The sequence below is a fragment of the Grus americana genome, chromosome 5, assembly GCF_028858705.1.
Source record: "Grus americana isolate bGruAme1 chromosome 5, bGruAme1.mat, whole genome shotgun sequence".
Classification (NCBI taxonomy): Eukaryota; Metazoa; Chordata; class Aves; order Gruiformes; family Gruidae; genus Grus; species Grus americana.
This window is the reverse complement of record NC_072856.1, coordinates 42,721,270-42,743,558: the sequence shown is the minus strand read 5'-3', so window position 1 is coordinate 42,743,558 and position 22,289 is coordinate 42,721,270. Positions and strand designations below refer to the sequence as shown.

General features: G+C 38.7%; 1 protein-coding gene across 4 annotated transcripts in view; it reads right to left on the bottom strand.

The window, feature by feature from the left end:
- The window catches only part of PRORP (protein only RNase P catalytic subunit), a 55,436-nt gene that overhangs the window by 17,249 nt on the left and 15,898 nt on the right, over positions 1-22,289 (bottom strand). For all 4 annotated transcript variants that reach the window (XM_054828257.1, XM_054828259.1, XM_054828258.1 and 1 more), the window contains exon 5: positions 13,419-13,526. In XM_054828257.1, coding sequence (XP_054684232.1) covers positions 13,419-13,526 — 108 coding nt within the window. The remainder of the gene's footprint in view (positions 1-13,418; positions 13,527-22,289) is intronic.

Genomic DNA, 22,289 nt, shown 5'->3' with positions numbered 1-22,289 from the left:
CTACCTGCTTGCAGCCCTCTTACTACTACTTCATTTTATTTACTCAAATATGTGGCAACTTAGGGCTGTGGTGGAAAAAAATTCCAGTCAATCAATCAATCAATCAAGTCATATTCAAGGAATACCTATCTTCCACTGTGCTTTCCTCAAACTTGCACTGAATGTACAAGCTCAAATTCCACTGAACCACAGCTCTAACAAGCACCTGCATCATACTTCTACTTTTTTTTCCCCAGTGTATAGTGTAAGCACTACCTAGTTTACCCAGATATCACACAATTAGAAAATAAACAAGGAGAGAAGGCATCAGCAAGGTTTATCTTCCCACAGTGGTATACCATGTCAGTCAGGAACAACTCCACAGAACCAGTGGAACTGAACCGGCTTTTAAGTTCTGTTACAGAGCTTAGTGTGCACAATGTGCACAGCTTGCTCATGGAACTATGTCAACATGACTCCTTAAAAGCTCAAGACTCAAAAAGATTTAAAATATTAGAGACAGAAGAAATATTACTGCCAACTCAATGCTTCCTTTTTGACAGTCATAGAAGTGAGCAGGTAAATGGATGAACGCTGGACAATGATGAGCACAGACATAAGCATCAGTAATATTTCCTGATTTACGTAAGGGAAGTTGGTATCGTCAATATGACAGAAGCACAGGTCCAGTTTTAACAGCCACTACGGAAAACATCGTGCAAGGATAGCACAATGCAGCAGCTGGAAATGGTAGAAATGATTTGGAAAAATTAGACACAAGTATCAGTTAATACTTCATAAAATTGGTTGGAAAATAGAGTATAAGATGTTTACATAATTTTGACAACCTCTTTAGCTTCTGACTCATCTGACTCATCATAACTTCAATGTATGTTTCCAGCTAGGACTGTGAAGATTATTCAGATCATTAAAGAACCAACTAGTGAATAATACATCAGGAAGAAACAGCATCACCAGCTAGTATCTTTGGGTGGAAAGGAAAAAACAGTAGATACTTGTAAAGATTAGTATGAAATATGTAAATTATTTGAAATAGTGAATTTCTCAAGAAGAGGAAGGTTTCCTAACAATGAGACAGGGCAGTAAGTACAATGCCAGAGATTAAGCAGAGTGATTTAAAATGTAAATTTTTTGATGATATTTAGGAAATAATATTTATAGAATAGAGAATATGAATGTTTATTTGATGGAGATGCACATAAAAAGGAAAACTCTAACAGAAATGATGCTTTATAAGGTTATGTCCTGGTTTCAGCTGAAATGAAGTTTATTTTCTTTCTAGTAGCTGGTGTTTTGGATTTGGTATGAGAATACTGTTAATAACACACTGATGGTTTTAGTTGTTGCTAGGTAGTTGTAGTGTTTAGGACTTTTCAGTTTCCCATGCCCTGCCAGGTGCACAAGAAGCTGGGAGAGCACAGCCAGGACAGCTGACCCAGACTGGCCAAAGGGATATTCCCTGCCATGTAATGTCATGCTCCCTATATAACTGGGGAAGCAAGCTGGGAGGTGGGATCACTGCTCAGAAACAGACTGGGCATCAGGTTGTTTGGGTTTTTTTCCTGCATGCAGTGAGCAATTGCATTTGTGCATCACTTGTTTTGTTATTATTGTTATTACTATTATTATTCTCTTCCTTTGTTACCCTATTAAACTGTCTTTATCTCAACCCATGAGTTTTATTCCACTCTCCTCCCGATCCCCTTGGGGGTGGAGGGGTGAGTGAGCGGCTGCGTGCTACTCAGTTACCGGCTGGGGTTAAACCATGACAGGTTATTTCTTCATCTAATGTTTTTCAATTACTAATTTTTAAGATCTTGGGGTAGGCATTTTTCTTGGAGGATTGAAAGTGAAAATTTCTACTGTATAACAGTTAGCACTATGGCTACTAACAAGTAAATACATATATACTGTTTTAAATTTTCAGTTTGCTCTCTATCATTTAGAGAAATACAAGCCAAAAGATCTAAAAAGTTGTAAAATCTTATAAGCAACAGGGGATATCAGGTTAAGAAGCAAATAAGGAAAAGTGTTTAGAGAGTTTCCGCAAGTATGAAGGAAAGTTCTCTTGCTTTACACACGGAGATAGGGATGACCTTATGCACAAGATCGACCTCTGCAGCAGTAAGCCATTGACCTGCCACACTTAGAATGACATGCGTATGAGGTGACCCAGCGGACAGGAGGCTCATTTTCAGGAGATCCTGCAACTCAGGACCTCCTCTGCAGTTTATTTGAGCTTGGGTCATGTTGCTATGACTTTTCTCCCAGAAGCAGTCCCCAAAATCCCCATATTTCCCAGAGTTCATTCTATATGACAGAAGAACAACCCATGTAGATTAGCATTGCCTGTGCTAGAAATCAGCCTGTGGGTTGTTTTCTCTTCCTGAAAATCTGAAGAACAGCAGCAAAGGTAGCCATACCTTTCTTACTATGTTCTTGGTACTGGTATTCTTACTCCATCACTCCTGTTCCTCACATGATACCAGGCAACAAAATCATTTACAAGTTCCAGCATGTATGATAATAGCTTAATTACGTTTTGTATGGATAGATCAGGTCTGATTATAACCATTAATAGACATGCTTGCGAGGCTTCTAGGCATTTCACATTTTGTACTATTCCAGACCATGTTTTGATTGCATTAGTGGTGGGGAGTTAAACTGATGATGCCAAATTGCTGTTCCCTGCTCCTCCTATCTCTGTTGCTATGTTGTAATTTAACCGCAGCAGAGGCACACCACACATCATCCATGAGAGACTGCAATGGATTGCTGCAGTGGCACACACAAACTCCCGAACCTTTCTGAGGTGCAATTAATTTTCAATTTTATTTAAAACCTTATATTCATCTCATCTCTTACATGTAAATAAGGAAAAAAAAGCTTATCAGGAATTTTCATTCTATGACAAATAAGAATGTCTTTTAAAAAACAGTGAAAAATCCACAGGAAGCTTTGGCTTGTTATATTAGGTACAGGTAACCTGCAAAACCAGGATACTTCAAACTGAGTTGTTCGCAGTCAAATGGGAAATCAACCATTACACAATAAAATGCTGGTCTCCCGAATCCAGTTTGAGGATCTTACTCTTTAGCCCTGATTGTCATCATGCACACCCAGGTAGAACAAAGACCCTATTAAGAAAGGAACATAGTCAAAAATGAAAGAAACAAAAATCTGTGTGATACCTATCTTGCAACAATTGTATGGAATTTTTTATTCCAGGGAATTTATAAAAAGAATATATGTTGGTTATTTGAGAAGGTCTGTAAAATGCCAAGTTAGCTGGAATGCGCAAATAGGGACTATTCACCATTTCTGAGCACAAGGAGCAGAGGCCATTGTACAAAATTAACAGACAACAGGTTTAAAACAAACAAAAGCACATGTGTTATCATATCCTATATAATTGTGGGACTCATTGCCACAGGACGGTTTGAAAACCAAAAGCAAAAATAAGTAGGGAAAGTAATTAAGCTCTTATCTTTATAATAGCAAAGAGGATAAAAAATTTTTTTTCTAATTTCTAGAAATTGACTCCACTTATGGCATGGTCCTGGTAGCAGCCTACAGAGAAGTGACAGATATTTGAATGAGATATCCTCTTTATACTAGCACACATAAGCATATTAGTTTAATCTAATTTGATGTAATTTAGATTCAGACCACAGATAAAGGTGTAAGTCAGAATTAGTCTGGGCACTATTCTATTTTGACTTTTTTTTTCACCCTGCCTCTTTCTCCCTCCCTTGTTTGAAGGAACTCCACAGACACACCCTTAAATAAAATAAGTAAAAGAATAGGGATAGCTTCTTGCCTGTCACCTCTGCATTTGATGTACAAAATCAATACTGTAAAAAGGTGAGGTTTTCATAACAAATGGTTGATACAAAAAAAGTCATCTGTAATGGGCAATGGTATTTTGGATAAGAATCAAAAGTTCTTGCAATTTTTCAGAAGTTCAGCGTGAAACAGGAATTCTTATGAATTGGTTTTAAGCAAGCATACTGTGAGCAAGATCATGTTCCCAGCACATGGTGAAACTGGTCTCCTAGATTCAAACAGGAGTTCCTATTTCCATGTTCCAGATAACATAAATAAAACAGTTTATGAAGAGATTTAGATTAAAAGCTGTGGACAATTGTACTTGACTTCCTATGAGTCTAAGATTAAAAAAAATAAATGACTTTAGCTTTGGTTTTAAACTTCACTGCACGTTATAATGATTTTACAACCTCAATTTTAATATATTTAATTGCCTATATACAAATGTCTCTTCCACTCTTGCTCTACCAGTAGAATGCAACTAAAGAAAAAGCAACAAATGCAGCTTAATGGATTGTTGAATCATTAATCAGCATGTCAATATACTGAAATCCCTGGGAATAACCTACTGTTTGAAAAATTTATGTTTTCACAACTTCATAAATAAATGCAAATGCAGTTTAGGCTTTTGTTTCATTGTACCTTTTCTCCTTCAGATAACACAGCTTCCAAATATGTTCTCTATCCTACTTTTACTATAAATAGAATATCAGATGTAAAAGCCAAGTGTGAACCAAAACCTGATTGCTTTTCAAAATATATAAATAAATCCAGAAGTACATGAATGAATGCAATCATTGTTCTGCAGATTTTATCCACATTACCTTTAAGATGACACTAAACCCCAGCATCTCTCAGGCTCAAATCAAATATTTATTCTTACACAGAACTTGCCTATAGTAACCCAACTGTCACATTTTCTGGCCTGCTTCCCATATCTTAACAGCACTAAGTCTCTCACTATTATGGAGACTTTCAATAGAAAAATTACTTCTAAAGAAGCAGTTCAGTTCCCTAAAGACCAGGTTTCTGATTTGGAGGCCCAGCACACCTCTTATTGCCACACTGATAACAATTCCATGAATGAATGAATGGTGAGTCAGTCAGGCTGCCCAAAGAAAACTCATCTTGTGGTTTCTAAGGCAGAAGTGAAAAGCAGGAATGAAACTCATACAGTTCAGAAGATACCTTCATTTGACTTCATCACTCGGATTTTAGCAGGACTTCTCTACAACATACAACAAACAACCTGTTGCTACAGTTACCAAGTTCACTGGGACATGAATCATCAAGGCACGTTCATTCTGCTCTGCTGAATTTCCAAGTTTATATTCCTAGTGACTAGAAGAATTCTTGTTACGAAAGATATGACGCAATTCCCCTCATAAAAAAGGAGTGCTTGGGTGCTCCTGTACTTCCCTTAACTTTTGATTTGCTGCTGTCAGCAAATACAAAGGTAGAAATTATAAATACCAGACAGAAACCAATAGAGATCCTTAATTTAATCACACTGGCTTTTATTCAGTTTTATAGCCAGCAGCAAGAGGTTGCAAATAGTAGGGGGAGGCAACAGTAGGAAGTATCTGACTTTGGGAGAAAACAGCAGGAAGAAGTTGTCAAAATGCCTGACAGTCAGAAATGCAAAACCAGATTGGAAACCTCTGAAAGGAAGAAGAGTTGCTTAGAGTCGACTGTTGAGGCATTTAGTCAGGGAATCCTGCCAGCTTCCCCCTCCCCATTTCACAATGCTGCAAAGTTAAAAGTTTTGAGAAAGTTTCCCTGTATTCACGGGTAGCCAGTCTGACTTTGTACTTCCTTTCTTAAGAAGTCCTACCTACCTCCTATTCTCCCCTCTTAGTGCTGTAGAAGCAGCAAAGGATGTTGGAGCATACCCTTATGGGAAGAGCCAGCCTTGGCAGCTCAAGGTATGTAGTCAATGCGTGCATTTCTTTGGTGGAAGCACACATGCCGACCACTTGCATGAGTACTTCTAGAACCTCAGACACACTGATGCCCAATATACCTTCACTTACTGTGTACTGGTATACGAAGTTGAATATATTATTTCTCTTTTAGCCACTAACGGAAACTGTCAGGTTTCAGAAGAACTGCAAGGAGAGAAGGAAGACTTGCAGGCCAGGCTTTTCACCTAGGTTTTACAGGCAAACGAGTCTGGTCTCCTTCACCTCTTCTGAGAAGCTTGGCAGCCTTGCTCTTCTGGATCTGGTGACCAAAATTTTTTAGCTTGATCTATTCTGTTTTAGGATGGCCCCAATATAGTAGGGGAGGCGAAAAGATTTCAGCATATCAGTATCAATCTCTTATATGTACCTTTAGAGAAGAACTTGAGTCAGTCCACCTGCTGAGATATTCAAGGAACCCCAGAAATTAACTGCTGAGAGATGAATGCAATGCTGAGAATAGGTGAAGTTTCAAGGGTACCGAGCTCCTTTCTCTTCTAAGATCATGTTACACAGAGGCTGAAGGTGATTTTCAGTGAAAACACCAAAAATCTTCTCTATAATTTGTGCACTACTTAAAGGAAATGAAACTACAGGTCTAAAGAATGAAACACATGTTGCAAAGACAGAAATCTCTCCAATATTGAGCAATAGGGCAAATGTTTCGTTATCACGGAAATGCAAACTTGGACTACCGTTAAAAGAGGGAAAAAAAAAAAAAGAAAGAGATGGAAAAGGCTGGGAGCAAATGAACAAACACATGTCTGACTGCTTTGTTGAGTGGCAAGACAAGAGTTGGTGGGAGGAAGAATTGATGAACTGTCACAGTATGACAAATAAGACCTCTGTTGGATGTATTGATTCTGAACAGAGAATGACTCATGGATCTACTTAATTCTTGCTTCATTTACAGACAGTAAAGTACTTGAACAAATCACAGATGCTGCCAAATGAGTCAAAGAGGAGAAAAATTCTTTTCCATGCATGACTTTTTGGGGGTCAAATTTATTAATAACTGCTTGTTTTGCAGGACAGCTCATACAGCTCAAGTATCAAGTATCACTGTCTCACTAATTGTGCAGTTGATCTCTCATATGCATGTTGCACAGTTAAGACAGACTTGAAGACTGGGAAAAATTACCACATGAAAACCTGAGCATATTCGTACATGTAGTTGTCACCTATATATGTATGCACAGGTGTTAATTTCTTTGTGTCATTTGTGACCTTGAAATAATTTTTAGTTAAGTGAGACTCAGGAGAGAAAGTTTTACTATTTTACCCAAACACTGTAAGCTCCAATACTTCTTTCCCCCTTTTTTCATCATAGAGGATTTATAGACACAAAAGAAGAGATTTCAAAGAAATGAAATTGTTTAAAAATTTATTTGGGTTACTAACCCAAGAGAATGATGGGTCACAGGTGCCCTGTTTTTTTCGTTTTTTCTTTTTTTTTCTCCTCTTTAACTTCATTTGAAGAGTTATTATTTTTGTCTTGGTATTTGGTTTTATATTTGGAAAATGAGCCTTGAAAATGTGAATAAAGTGCACACCAAAATGATGGTTCTGAACTGAATTTACGAAGCATAATTCATCAAAGTTCTTCAATTCTGTGGTCACAGTTGGGCTTTTTTTCAAAAATTTAACAAGACAATTCACCATTTTCCTGTAGACTAATATCCCACATCCTGGGTTTCTTCCCTATCCTGATGAAACTTTTTTCTCACTCTCACCTTTCCCTTCCAGGCTGCAACCTCTCTCTACCCACTCTTTTCCATACTGCTAAAGTAGGCAGGGAGTCCAGGAATAACTACTACAGAACCACTAGAATAACCAAAACTATAATATTAGTTTTAAACTTTGAATCCTCTTGCTAAATATTCTTTTTAAAATATTTAACATATGGAAAATCAAAATGCAATCATCTGTTCAGCCACGATTACTATGCTACTTGTGACCACACGATTCATTTAATCAAAGAACCCTTCTCCAATTCAGAGCGCAGCCTCCACTCAACAAGTCTGCTGCTTTTCCCCTGGAAGAGACAAGAAATAGCTGCAAGGCACATCCTGTCCCCTCTGCCTGTCCCAGAGCACCCTGAACTACAGCCATCACAGCCTGGCTTTTTTGTGGCAGCTTGTGAGGTGCAGAAGGGCAGGTCTGGTGGCTTTGCTGGCAGGAGCTGACTGCTGCTGCAGGCGGGAGGTGTGGTAGGGGTGGCATGCCAGCTGCTGCCACCAGACTGGGATGGGATGGGAGGGGAACAGCAAGGATCTGCTTCATCAGCTGTTGTACAGGCCTACTGCCAATTTACACGGGAATTATATGAACTTATGTAGTCCATTTATAGAAATGCTGATTAAGTTTGGGAGCAACCACTTTGAACTATCTGCCAAGAGCAAAAACTATTCCTTTGTGTGCTGTCGGCCTTAAGGAACTCAATCTGGAACCATTTTACCAATCTTTTAGATGTCTGAGTTTAAAACAGAGATTAGAGAGGGTAAAGTTAAGGCAGAGCTGACCCCAACTGCCAAACTGTTTGAAGAAGGGAACTGTGAGTTAGCTTTGATCCAACACACACTTGAAATATATATTCAGTTATGTCTAACACCAGCTGGGTACAGTTAAAAAAGAAGCTAGCTGCATACCTCATTTAAAATACACCAATCTCAATGTAAATTAAAAATAGTGAAATACTCTTTAAATTGTGCTTGCTGGTTGTGCTCCCTCACCCCTCTCTTGCCCCCACCCTGGCCCTTCACAGTCTAGGGGTAGCTGGAGCACAAATCATTGTAGTTCCTTCACTCCTTTCCCACAGGCAAAGTGGGATGCTCCAGTGCCTAGATATCCTCCTTGCACTTGGATTCCCCCTCACTTCCAAGGAATACTTCTACAAAAAATTGTGATAAACAGGAAAAAATACATTTAAGAATTATGTAACAGCTTGTGTTTAATAAGAGAACCAGACAATTAGCATGTGGAAATTCCCTCTCTTGACCTTTACAAGGTGAAAGGTGGGGGCACTATGGGGAGTTATGGCAGCAGAGGACAGAGAGTACCAAATGTCAGTGTGCTGGCTAAGGATTTATGTAATTAGATACATCTGGAGGAAAGGATTAACTCAACGTCATGCTACAGCCTGAATCAACTTTGCTTAGTTAAACTGCAAGGATATCTCAGTTTATAAACTACCATGTTTGCAGTACAAACAGTAACTGACTCATCGAGGCAAATACACATCAGGTACAGTCTTAAGCAGCAGCAGAAGGCACAAAAAGCTGGAAAAACACAAGACTGAATGATTTCAGACTTTACAGGAGTTTGTTTCTATTGTCTGGATAATATAGCAAAAATAATTTCCATTCTATAATATCTTTAATTATGAGTCAACTTTAACGTCTAATTTAAAATGCTGCAGTAAGGAAGCAAAGGGTTGAAAAGAGATGCTGGCTAATACTCAGCGTTGCAGTTTTACAGTCATTTTATGTGCGGTGCCTTCAAAATGAACATGATCAGAGAGGCTGGAGCACCTCTCCTATGAGGACAGGTTGAGAGAGTTGGGTTGTTCAGCCTGCAGAAGGGAAGGCTCCAGACAGACCTAATTGCAGCCTTCCAGTACCTAAAGGGAACCTACAAGAAAGCTGGAGAGGGACTGTTTGCAAGGGCATGGAGTGATAGGACAAGGGGTAATGGCTTTAAGCTGAGTAGATTTAGACTAGATATTTGGAAGAAATTCTTCCCTATGAGGGTGGTGAGGCACTGGAACAGGTTGCCCAGAGAGGTTGTGGACGCCCTGGAAGTGTTCAAGGCCAGGCTGGATGGGGCTTTGGGCAACCTGGTCTAGTGGAGGGTGTCCCTGCCCATGGCAGGGGGTTTGGAACTAGATGGTCTTTGAGGTCCCTTCCAACGCAAACCATTCTATGATTCTATGAAAACAGATGATCTCACCACTCCCTAGCCTTCAAAAATCTTTGTTCACACCCTTGTGCTACCACCTCTTTTTGTCAGTAATTGATGCAGCCTCATGGTGATTTGTACCAGGAAACAGACCTAGTATAAAACCATCCTGGAAAAAAAGGGAATTGTAATTACAAACCAACAGGGTCATATACTAGAGAAATTGCCGCAGAATATTCCTGTAAATCTGCCAAGTCAATAATATTCATGATGATCTGCTAAGTAAGTGCTGGCTGTGAGGACTGAAGTTGCCTGGGGCTACTGGAAGTCACATATCTAGTTTTCCAGAATGTCAGAACACTTTGGGGATTAAATGAGTAAAAATCATTCCTTCAACTTCTTTTTTTTTTTTTTTTCTTCTCTTCTGATCCCTCCAGGTACTCATGCCTTGTCCACACAACCCAGCCCCTTCCCAAGATGCCTAAGGAATGCCTAAATGGAATTACAAATGTTAGGATGTTTGAAAAAAGAAAGGAATATTTTATAAATGTTTTCTTATTTTAATCATATGACTAAGAGTTAGCTAGAGTTGGTCTTCAGCTAAACAGTTACAGTTCTTAAAGCTAAATCACAAAGTGGAACAGTATTTTTTGTTACATTTAAATAAAGACCAGAATGCATTTAAATTATGATATTATTGTCACATAAATCTTAGGCCTTCTCCTGTGTTTAACGATGCCCTTTTTTTTGCTATTCTCTCAAAGCACATAAGAGATATGGTCCAAAAAACCTAACAATTTGCACATAACGCTTACAGTGTGTTATAAATGGAGAGCAACAATCTCATTGTCTCTTCAACCATTGCTGCATTCTAACTACACACTGAAACAGAAAAGTTTATAAAACAATATCCTTTCTGGGTCTAACAGCTGCAGTAATGAACCCTTGAAAAGCGCATAGACTGACTCCCATCTGGAGACTTAAAATAACGTAGCTTTTTGACAAGTAAACCATGGGGTGGGCAGCTTTTAACACAGGTCTTTGGAATACTGCTCCTTTATTATTATCTCTCAAGTCGAACAGAAGAGGTCACTAACGAGCATGCTCCTTTTCAAAATGGGCCAGTCATGCTGTCCTAGCCAGCCACCTTAACCTAGGCGCCTTCCCTCTTAGCTTTTTTCCATCCTTCATGCTCTACTGCCAACTTCTCTTGCGTTTATTTCTCCTCTCCATCCTCTCAGTTCTGCACTATGTCTCCCTATGAACACCGAAGAGTTTAATAAGGCAGGCTGTAAATGCCCCAGACCCACCACTCCACATTTTCCATTCAGCTGCCTCTGGTGTGAGGATAGAAGCCTCCAAAATAGGATGTTTTGTGGCAAAATCAGCCCTCAAAGGACTGACTACAGTGTTCAGGGAGGTCAGCATTCACAGATGGGGGACTACTTGGCAGCAACACCAGTAACCAGGAAAGCAACACATGTAGAGATTCCTGTGGCCTTCCATTCCCTCATCTGGAACAAAAGTTTGAAGACAGAAGAAAGGATTGCTCTGCTTTGTGGGTTTGTTTTGTTTTTTCTTTCTGTTTTTAGCAGTCTTGGAAAAAAAAAAAAGAGTGGGAAAACAAGAATACATGCTGCTTGTCAGAAGTATCCAAAATAAGAACAAAGACACAGTCCTTTCCTGGCATGTTACAACACAGGACTTCAGAGCCATGAAGAAACAAAACATGATTCGCTAGCATCCAGCATGATCCCACATTTAAACAATGTTTCTAGTTGAAAAAACCTATAAACTCAATAGTTAATTCTATGATCTATAATTCTATAAATACATCTATCATAAAAATAATTTTAAAGTATCTCAATGAATAGAGAAATACATCTAGAAGGGTATTTCTTTTGGGCTGTTTTGTTGCTTAGAGTGCAAATACACACTTCCCATGCCAAAGAAGGTACTACCCAGCCAGTGAATATCTACAGGTATAAGGCAGGAGTAACGGGCATGGCCATCCTATCTCATGTAACAATCCCACACTCTCAAAAACAGGATCCAAATAACAGGAGCAACAAAAGACTAGCTGGCAGAAGCTTCAATGATCAACATTTTTTGTGCATGACAAAATGCAATTATAATTAACAGCAACATAGCTCGTAGAACAAGAAAAATTTAGCTAAGAGAATCTTTTTCTGGAGGTAAGATACGGTGAGCCCACATTACTGTTGTGTTGTGCAGAAGGAAAGGCAGACCTTCCTAAAAATCCTCCTCATCTGTTAATACCTGGGATTCAAGAGAGATCTGACCTGTACCTATATGGAACAACATAAATGGAAAGTTGATGCCTCCATACAGTCCTTCTGGAGCTCCCTGGCATCACGGATCCCAAAGTCCTTCCAATACAGTAGAATCTAAGGAGGAACTCAAAGGCAGTTTATGCTGCTCAGCATTCTAATATCTCCTAGTAAGATTTCTGATCAGAAATCATTAGTAATTATCCTGCAAAACCAGGCTGGCTCTTTTCTCCATTGCTTCCAGCTTTTACAAAACATTCAAGATCCTGTTCAGAGTTCCCACACTGGGACAGGCATGCATTGAGGAAGGAGGTTCATTTCTCTTCCCCTTCTTTGGCAGCATAGATCTTTCTGAGTCTTGAAACATTGTGCCACTACATGCTGCCTGGGATTCTTCTCAGATAATCAACACTTCCTCCCTGATCCCATCCAAACAACTTGTAAACTTCCTTTTCTGTTTTCATAGTAAGGAAAGTACCCTCTTCATGAGCCAGTATCTCATGAAACTTCACTGCAGCTCTCAAACAAACATCTTTCAGCAAGTTTATCTAACCTCCCTAGCTCAGCTGCTTTTATCTACATATATGAAAGCATATCCTGCTTCTTCAGAATGGTTTTAAAGTAGTTCTTAGAACAAAAATGTATTTCTTGTAATTACTAGAAGTAAATTACTTCCTTTACTATCAAGGTCCTTTATAAGTTAGTTTTAATTTCAAGAGCGTGAAAATTTAAATTCTGGCTTTGGAATACATGTGAGCAGCTACTTTGTTATTCCTAATTTAAAGTAAATATTTGATTGACAAACACCCCCCCCCCCAAAACACCTTAAGCCATTTCTTAGTGAAATGCTAAACGGGAGTGCCAAGAATTCTCAAAAATAGGTATCAGTAAAAAAGCAGGTTTATTCTAAAAATGACCAAGTGGAAAGAACTGAAGCCAGTTTGAGCTGCCCTTGTAAGAAGAGGACTCAAATGCTTAAGGCAATAGGAAGCGAAATAAAGTTTAAACTTGTACAGGATGTGGTTTGAACTAACTAAGGCATTATTTTAAGAAGAACCCTTACCAGCTTAACTATACTAGACTAAATTTTCTACATGGTAGATTTACTCTGCTCCCCAAAATCCCTATTATTATGAAAACATACACATTCACACAATATATTGTTATTATCAATAACTTAGCTGTAACTATGAGCATTGCATACATGGGAAATTTAGGTATGATTTTTTATGGCTAATACAGTCAAATATGTAAGAAGAACCATCTTCCCACTGATCATTTTTAGTTTGTGAAGTCTAAATAATGCTTTGAACTTCATTCTAACATGCTACAAAAATGTTTGATCAGTTTCTCAAGAGGACAAGTAATAAGAGGCACTAATTGTTTTACATTCAGCGTAAGCATACAAAAAACTCTTAATGAATATTTAAGCAGCACTTACATTTTCACACTGCATCTTTCTGGGTTTTATGTGGGAAACATTGAGTCCATCAATAACAATATCGAATGGAAGTCGGTTTTCCACAAATGTTTGAAAGGCTTCAAATTCCTGAAACAAATAAATAAACAAATGGAGGGAAGAATAAGTTGAGTTTAACAGAAACAGATTTCATTCAGTTCTTATTAAAAAAAGAAAACAAAGCCTAAATCTCTCACTTTACCTTTGCTGGCTACATTTCAAATCTTTATTTGCATATTTGCTAAAACAACCACCCCCAAAAAATGTCTTTAAAAGCCAGAAGTGCTACAGTTCATACTTCCAATATAATTTTTAAAACTTTAGTCATCCAGAATTTCAAAATTATAGTCCAAACTGTACACTTTTACAAAGATACATGCTATAGTCATTGTTAGGCAACAGCTGCAAGACAAAGCAACTTCACATACCAGTAGACTGTGACACTATCGCTAACTCTTCACATTTCCAAATGTAAAATAAGCATTATATTTAGTTTCTCTGTAAGAATTCTGAAATCTCTGAATGCTAGTCTTTGGCTAACAGACCTATATTTAAATAAACATTAATTTAGAAACACAGCACTCCATTCATGAGAAATACACAGCTTTAAAGCTAGCAAAAAAATGACCTTTCTTACTAGGTCAGAAATGCAGTGATTGAGCAAACCAACAGCATCCATCCAGATTTTACAACAGAAGGAAAACCACAATTGCTTTAGGCTTGAGACCTCATAGGAGGAGAACAGAATACAAAGTAATAAAATCTTCAGGAATTCCTCCCTTGATTTTTGAGGAAAGATTTAGTGCTTTTAGCAGACACTTGCATTAGATTTCTACTTCCTGCTTCTGACTGTTTTCAATAGGCACAGGAACCCTAATCCATCCTGGTGGGCTGTGACCTGATTTCATAAATGACCTTTCTAGTAACAGGTGAGACTTCTTTATCAGGTAATAGAGATTTCACAGTCCAAGTCTGTAAATGAACTTTCATAGGAACTCAAAACAATTGCAAATTTCATGCCTTCTGCTCAAAATTCAAGCAGCACTTTTCTAATCTTGCCTTCTCCCATACAGCAATACATAAGTCTAAAGAAAAAAACATCACCTCAGCACCCAAACAAAAACCTAGACAGCATATATAATTCTTCCTCGGGGAAAGGAATGAAAGGAAGAATTTATGTGCCCAGAAAATAGATTGCTGTCAGGCAGTAACAAATGATCACCAATTTCAAATTTAGTCAGAATGCTTATGACAAGTTCTACTAGGAAAAGGGTTACTTGTATTAAGAGTACAAACCAACCAAGTGAGATAAGGATGCCTCATCAGATGTTAAAATTTCAGGTATAATTTCCAAGTGAACACAGGTGTACTGGTCAAAAGCACACTGACGAGAACACAGGCAACACAGGGCTCAGTCTAGCACCACCATAATCAATTGCCTTTTACGTGATCATTCATTTCTCCATGGCTTACATAAATGCTGTTATTGAGAAAGTATAAAAAGCTGGGCAAGAAAATTATCATCTCAAAAAAAAAGAAAAAAAAAAATCGTTGGCACTTATGAAGTGTTTCCCCCTGCCTCCCAGCCCCAATCTCAATGTATTTTATATAGATAAAAAAATAGTCTCATTGCCAGCTGACAGGGACACCAAGACACAAAAAGGAAGTCACTAGCAAAGGCAGTGGCAGGAAGCGGGAGGAAAAACAAATGCAAAACCAAACAACAAAGATTCCTGACTTCTGGGCTTATGCCATCCAGTGGACTTCCCCATGGTTCAAAATCAGACGAGTTATCAATGTAATACTGGATGGCTGTCTGAAACATGAGAAAGAGAAAAAGGAAAACACACACAGACCAAATGAAGGTAAAATACGAGAGTTTTGAGACAAAGATGAGTGAAAATGGAAAAGACAAAACAAAGTGGAAGCAGATGAAAACGCCTGCTAAACAATCCAATACAGTATTATTTTCCTAATGCCAATAAATGCCAATGTTATTTGAAGTAACACGGTTGCAGTCAAGCAGACATTTTTATAAAGCATAATGTGCATGTAATCTTGTGTTCAAGGGCTCAGTTTGATACAAAACAAACACTTTGTGGAGAATTTTTAAAGTGGTATTTTATTTCAAGTGACAATAGTTCTAGAGCAGTTCTTGAAGGATGGGTTTTCCCTGACGGGCAGAGTGCTTTATCAAGGGAACACCACAGCATGAGTTGGGGGAGCACCAGAGGAGTTTGGTGGGTCAGTGCTCCCCTCTGTCCACTCTTTGCTTGGCTCCCTCTCCTGTCCCAGCAGGGCAGATGGAGCAGGAGCTGCCAGGAGGGTCCTGCTGAGAAGCACAAGGACAAGCTCAGCACCTCTCAGAAGCCAGCTCCAGGCTCTCTGGGGTTTACTTTTGGAGCTGGGGAGAAGCTGCAGCCTTTTCAGTGTCATTCCCTTGGCCACTCTACCTTTGGCAGCCATCTCCTCCCGGCCACATCTCCTACTCCATTCTCAACAGACGCCTGACAGCATGCCCCTGCCAGACTCCCAAATCTGCTCAATTGTTTTGCCTCACTACCAGTAAACTGTGCAATAAAGTAGAGAGAGAGGGTTTCCTGCCACAGGAGACTCTTATCCACACAGGGAAATGAGGAGTTAATAGAATAAGTGCAGAAGACAAATGGCCAAGTTTAATTTATGTCATCCAATACAGAAGACTCCAGTGAAAAGCCTTAGACAGACTGAAAATCCCCAAGGATCTGTTCATTTTCTTCTCGCCATTCATATTTCCCCAGCAACACACAAGAGTGCTCCCTTCCTTTTCCAGAAAAAAAAAATACATAAAGAACCACAGAGAAGATCCAGGTCTGCTCCCCTGAGAGAGAGTTTTGAGTCACCACATTTCCCATCCTCTCCGGACACAGGGAAGGAAAGAGATGAAGCCTGGGAATATGCAGCAGGCTACATCATCCAGATTCAGTACAAAAGGTTATTCAAACATACACAGACTTACACTGTAAGAGAAAAAGTATACAATTCGAAGGATGCTGATCTTTCAAAGATCAGGATTTGTCTGGATTTTATGCAGATCCTACTTGCAGCCACAGTAATGAAGAGATGATTCACCCACAATTCTCTAAAGATACTTCCCTCACTAGCCAACTGTAGGAAGAAATTGAAGATCTTTATAAGCAGTAAATGAAGGAGAGCACAGCTGCAGCTAGGGTACAGCTGATCAAGAGAAGCCAGACTCGATAATCATCAATGCAGTACAACGATGTCATGAAGGTTGGTTTAGGCAAAAAGAAGTGAGCTATTCACCCAGGCTTCCCTTCCAAAAGGAGAATGCAACGGGTGATCTACATACAGCCTTGTGTATGCCACAGGAACATTTACGTGGAAACTTTCTGCTGAGCATGACAAGGGGCACTTCTGATGAATCCCTTCAACATGCCAACAAGTAGCAAAACATGTCTCTCTCTTGGTAAGAGCACTGAAAGAAATACAGCAAACCTTACATTGATTTCTAACTCGTTCTGACTGGGTTAGACTCACAAAGTTTCTGAGGAAAAGTCCATTCTCTCAGCCTCAGAAATGCTACTCAAACTCACTTCAGCAGAGTTGGGAACTGAAGGGACAAAACTTCAAAAACACATTCAGCATTGCTTATTGACAGGGCCCTTGTAATGCTCGGGAGCTGCAGGAAAGCATCGCAATACAGCAAGGCTGTTGCCTCACTGCAAGACTTCCCCCAGCAGCCTGCGCACTGCGTGAACACGTCTCCCTGCAGCAGGAATACGTGCAACAACGCAGCAGGGTACTCACAGGAGGCTTCAGTGATATCCTGTTTCACACCACTTACAAAAGAAAAGGGAATTTGAAAAAACCCACCTGATTTCATTCATTGCCTAGCCGGGAAAACAGGGGAATGCCAACTACGCAACCTTTAAAAATGATTCACCACACCTTCTACTAAGAAAACTTATCTTTGTAAATGTACACCACAGTGACTAAATCGATTTGGAAGTAAGAGCCAGCCATAACAGACCTATGATGGAATTTATCTTGATGTGAAGAATTAAAGACATATTAAATAACTTTTGTTTAACCACTGTGTGGGTGGCTCAAGTCCATTCATATCTTGGCAAGAGCACAAAACACTCTCACATTTTTCTGGTATTCCACACCGGCTGGATGACTCATGTGCTATTTCACCATCATTTTACATTGGTATGTACTGGTGCTACCACAGAAAGAGATGTTTCTACCTTGTCCCTTCCCTCAGCCATTCATTCCTAGCCTTGCCCCCTCCTCTACCTAGGCACACACGTTTGTTCGCACAAGGAGAAAGACTGAAGTGGATGAACCGAGCCAATGTAACGGTCTTTAGCCTGTACCAGTCCCCCTGTTCAGGTCAGAGCACAGAGGTTTGTCCTGGCATGAAAATGCAGCCAGGACATGGAATGAGACTGGGAGGAGGTGAGACTACTGGCATCACCTTTTCCCATAGGTAGCCCTGACTAGGCTAACTTAATGGATTGTAAAACTACAACACTTTATGAGATTTATCTCTCGACCTGGGATATTGCAGCGAAACAAGAGATAGAGGTTGGTTTTAAAAAACAGAAGTATAGGAATTATTGTTTGAAAAAGAAAGAAAGAAAAAAGATTAGGTTTTCTATTTTAAACCACTCATTTAAGAAATAATTAAAAAAAAAAAGTGTGACCTCAGACTTCAAGAGTCTGGCTTGCATAGCCAGTAATATTTGAAATAGTAGTAGTAATAGATCTGAAAATAGGACTTTTCTGTAAAAGTATTAATACTATTTCAACTTCTGTAAATAGATTTATAAACAGAAAAGTATGTTTTTCTTCCTATACCACTGCACACACAGACTCAAAAGCACTACAACGAGGGGAGGAATTCATTATTAGTATTTACAGGTTTACTATGTTAAATATAACATAGAAATAAACATTACAATTGAACACAAACCAAAGAAAACATAGCTAAACAAACACGTCCTTTGATAAGAGCAGTAAGAGTAACTCAAATGAGTATTTTGAAATAATTTTAATGTCTATAACACATCTAAGGGTACAACAAGTTTCAGATCACAGAAAGGTTAGATTACTTGAGCATTTTTCTCCTGAAGTCTAAACAGGAAATATGTTGGCAACTAGAAACAAAAATTGTGGTATTGCTCAAATTCTTCAACAGGCCAAAATGTCTACTGATCTAAATGCCAAAACCCAAAGTAATATAACATACAAAGGAGATACATGAGCAAATCCTTAGAGGACTTTTAAATACAAGTAAGGCTATTATGTTCATGCCAACACACAGAATTTGAAAAAAAGGGAAAAAAGAAAAAAACCCCACCCTACAAAAAACTATTAAAATGACTGTAGAAAAGGCTGCTTGTCACTTCTTCTAAACAATAGTTTACGCTCACTCATCAGGAATGCCAGAGACATACTACATTCAAATTAAAAAGTACAAAACTACAGTATTCAACATATCCTGTTTCCAGAAGTATTCACAATAGTTTAAGCTTTGTACAACAGAAAAAGCAGTGCTTCCCCTCTCCATATTAAATGGCAATATACTCAAGTGCAAGGAAAGAGCAAATTCTAATTAACAGAATATTATTATACCTCACTTAAGTATTATGTAGCTCTACCCAGAGTATCAAACAGGGTGTTTTTCAACGCCATAAGAACAGCTTTTAGAGAAGTGAAAACATTCACTTTTTAACAGTTTCATAAAATACAAAGTGATGGGGGTTGCTTTGTTTTCAGCAATGTTTCTTGGTATCAGAACAAGACAGGAATGAGCATGAGAGTGTAAGAAATAAAATTCAGCTGTCAAACTGAAATCCAGCCAATTTTTTTAAGGCGCCCTGTTGGAGCACTCTTAAATCTGTTGGTTGCTATGCCTGAAGGGTTTGAATATTCCCCCCCCCCAGTTTCAAAGCTTGGAAATCCCCTTCAAACCCTTAGAAGCAGGAAGGTTTTTCTCAGTATTGTGTACGGTATCACTATGTACTCTGGATTGCATACAATTTGTTTGTCGTCTATTATTACACTTCTAAAGTTAACAAATAATCTGGGAGTCACAAACTCCTGTGGCTGTAGCCTTTAGAGATACCATCACAAACAGGAAGGTACTCACAGGCACAGTGACAACCTGGCTGAGACGTGCTTCTGTGTTGCCTGTTCGTAGTCCTCCGTCAAAAGCAGGCAGTGTTGTCGCAGGACTTGTTCCTGCCTGCCCACATCAGACAGCAGAGGGTCAGTCACAAGGCTAGTGCAAAACTTGGTCCTCAACAATCCAGGCAGCGCACCTATCAAATGTCCTTCCTGAGCATGCTTAACGTGGAGGGAGGAACAAGCAGTTTGTGCTGCTCTCCTCAGTGGAAAAATGCCTTCATCTTTGCAAGGCTGCCATCCTAAGTACAAGAGTACAGAAATGGACCACACCAAGCTTTCTTTTAAAACAAAGAAACAAACTTTGCAAAGGCAGAAATATTTTTAATTCACAGTGCTTTCAAAATTAAACACACTATTTTGGAACCTTTTCATCTTAAGTCAAAAAACACCTAACAGAATGCTAAACCAGGAAAAGACTGCCTTGAATGCTTAAATACAATGTAACGGGCATTAGAGAAAGACGGGCATACTAGAAAAGCAATGCATCATGAACTGCATAGAAAAGACAGCATCCCAAGTGAGGCAGACCAGCACTTAATTACAGACAGTCCATAAAATCCATGCGGAAGGATGTTGCATGAATATCAGACAGCTGGATATACCTCCATGCTGCCTTCTCTGCGATGCTGGTACAAATGTCTGAAGGAAATCTAAGCAAGGAACTGATCTAGCTGAAAAAAAACCCACAGGAAAACAAAACATTATTTTGTCATCTAGGTTTGTCCCCTGCTGATCATGGGGCAATGCTCAGTTGTTTCCTGGCACGCTTGCAGGGGGCAAAAGGGACAAGAATGAACAGCCAGCAGGGTGGTAAGGCTAGTTATGTTAGTTTAAAAATCACACTGCCACCAAACGCTTATGGTAACTAATATTTGCAATTTCAAGAGAAACAGCAACTGTTCTGGGGGACTGAATGGCGTTACATGTTCTAACCCTATTTTAATATTCCTAGGAACAATCCAGGTAATTATAAACCTGTGCACCCAGCATCTGTACACTGTAATATGGTTGAACCGATCACTAAAAATCGTGCAAATCCTCTGGAATAATATGATCTGGTAGAGTTTAATGTGCACACCTTTTGCAAAAGGTGATATCTAAAAATTCTTTCTTTATGTCAAAGAAAAAGTAGGTAAAACAGAAACAGATTGCATTAATTAGATTTTGAAAAAACCTGACACAAGACTTCATAACAAGCTACTAAAACACTGAACTAATTATAGCATTAAAAAAAGCCAATAAAGAAAAAACAAAGGGTCGTGCTAAAAAATTAGCAGCATCTTTCAAAGTTCTGTACTAATTCCTATACATATGAAACATTTTACAGATATTTAGGAAAGGGGATGGCACAGAAGAAGCCAGACCAACAATGAATACAAAACCAAATTAAATTTAGCATCAGAAAGATGAAACAATGCATAATATAGGAAGAAAGTGCACTTATATTTTACAGATTTCTGAAGGAACTGTATCTTAAATGATCATCATAGTGTAATGAAAACATCTGCTCAAATTGCTGATGTTCTAAAACAAATCTAACCAAATTCTAAGAGATAAGGCACTGGATAGATAACATGAAATTATTATAACTTGTTAAGCTATTCTAATTATCACAAATTATAATGAAGCCCTATATTACACAATTCCACATAGGCCTCTACAGCATCAGAATAATGTGATTTTGACCACAGCTGGAGACCAGCTCCTCGACTTAGAAGGACCTTTGCTAATGGACCAAAGGGTAACAGACCATTCAATAATGCTTAAGTCCAAGAGGTAACATTTCAAATTGTCTTAAATCAACATGTGCTCACACTTTTATCAAATAACTTAGCAATATTCAGAGACAGTGAGCACTTAAAAAATTATGGTAGTGTATGCAGTCTGCATTATGTAAACATGTCTCAAGATCCTACTTAGTGGAATGCATGAGGTGCAAGTAAAGGACTGTGTGTCCAAGAGGTTCCTGATAAAATAATCTCCTTAAATATCAGATACTCAGATAATTCAAATTAGTTTAATTCTTTAGTTAAAAGTTACTGTTCTGACTTCATGTTTGTGGTCCTGTCTGCCTCTCTGATCAGCTAACGAACAAGAAAAAATAAATACTTTATCAAGGTATGCCATTCTTAAACCTTGGTGAAATTTTTCAATTTCTTCTATTTCCCTCTATTTCTTCTTCTATGTTCTAATTAATGTAAGGAAAACAGAGATCTGTGAAAAATCACTGCATCAGCAAAGCACGTTTGTATTTTGCTTAGCAAGATCTTCAGATGACATACAGTAGAAACAAGTTAAGGTTAGCAACTGTATTTTAACCAAGCAACTGGCTTTAAAAACAAACAAACAATCAGATTTTTCTTACTTGATTGTACTAATTGGAATATGAAGAATGTATTATGTTAGGAGAATTTCCAAATACAGAGGTGACAAATTAGTAGTTTAAAAAGACTGTGGAACACAACAAAACAGGTTTAGACAGTGGATTGGAAGAAACGAGCATTCTTGTATTGCAGGGTGGCCTAATTTTGCTGCATAACCATTTGATGGCAAAAGAGACCAAGTGACCTGAACAAAATCCCACCTCATTCCTTGCTATATGAATCGAGAAAAGGAAGACTGTGGACCACCCCAGAAGATCTGACCCACCCCCGA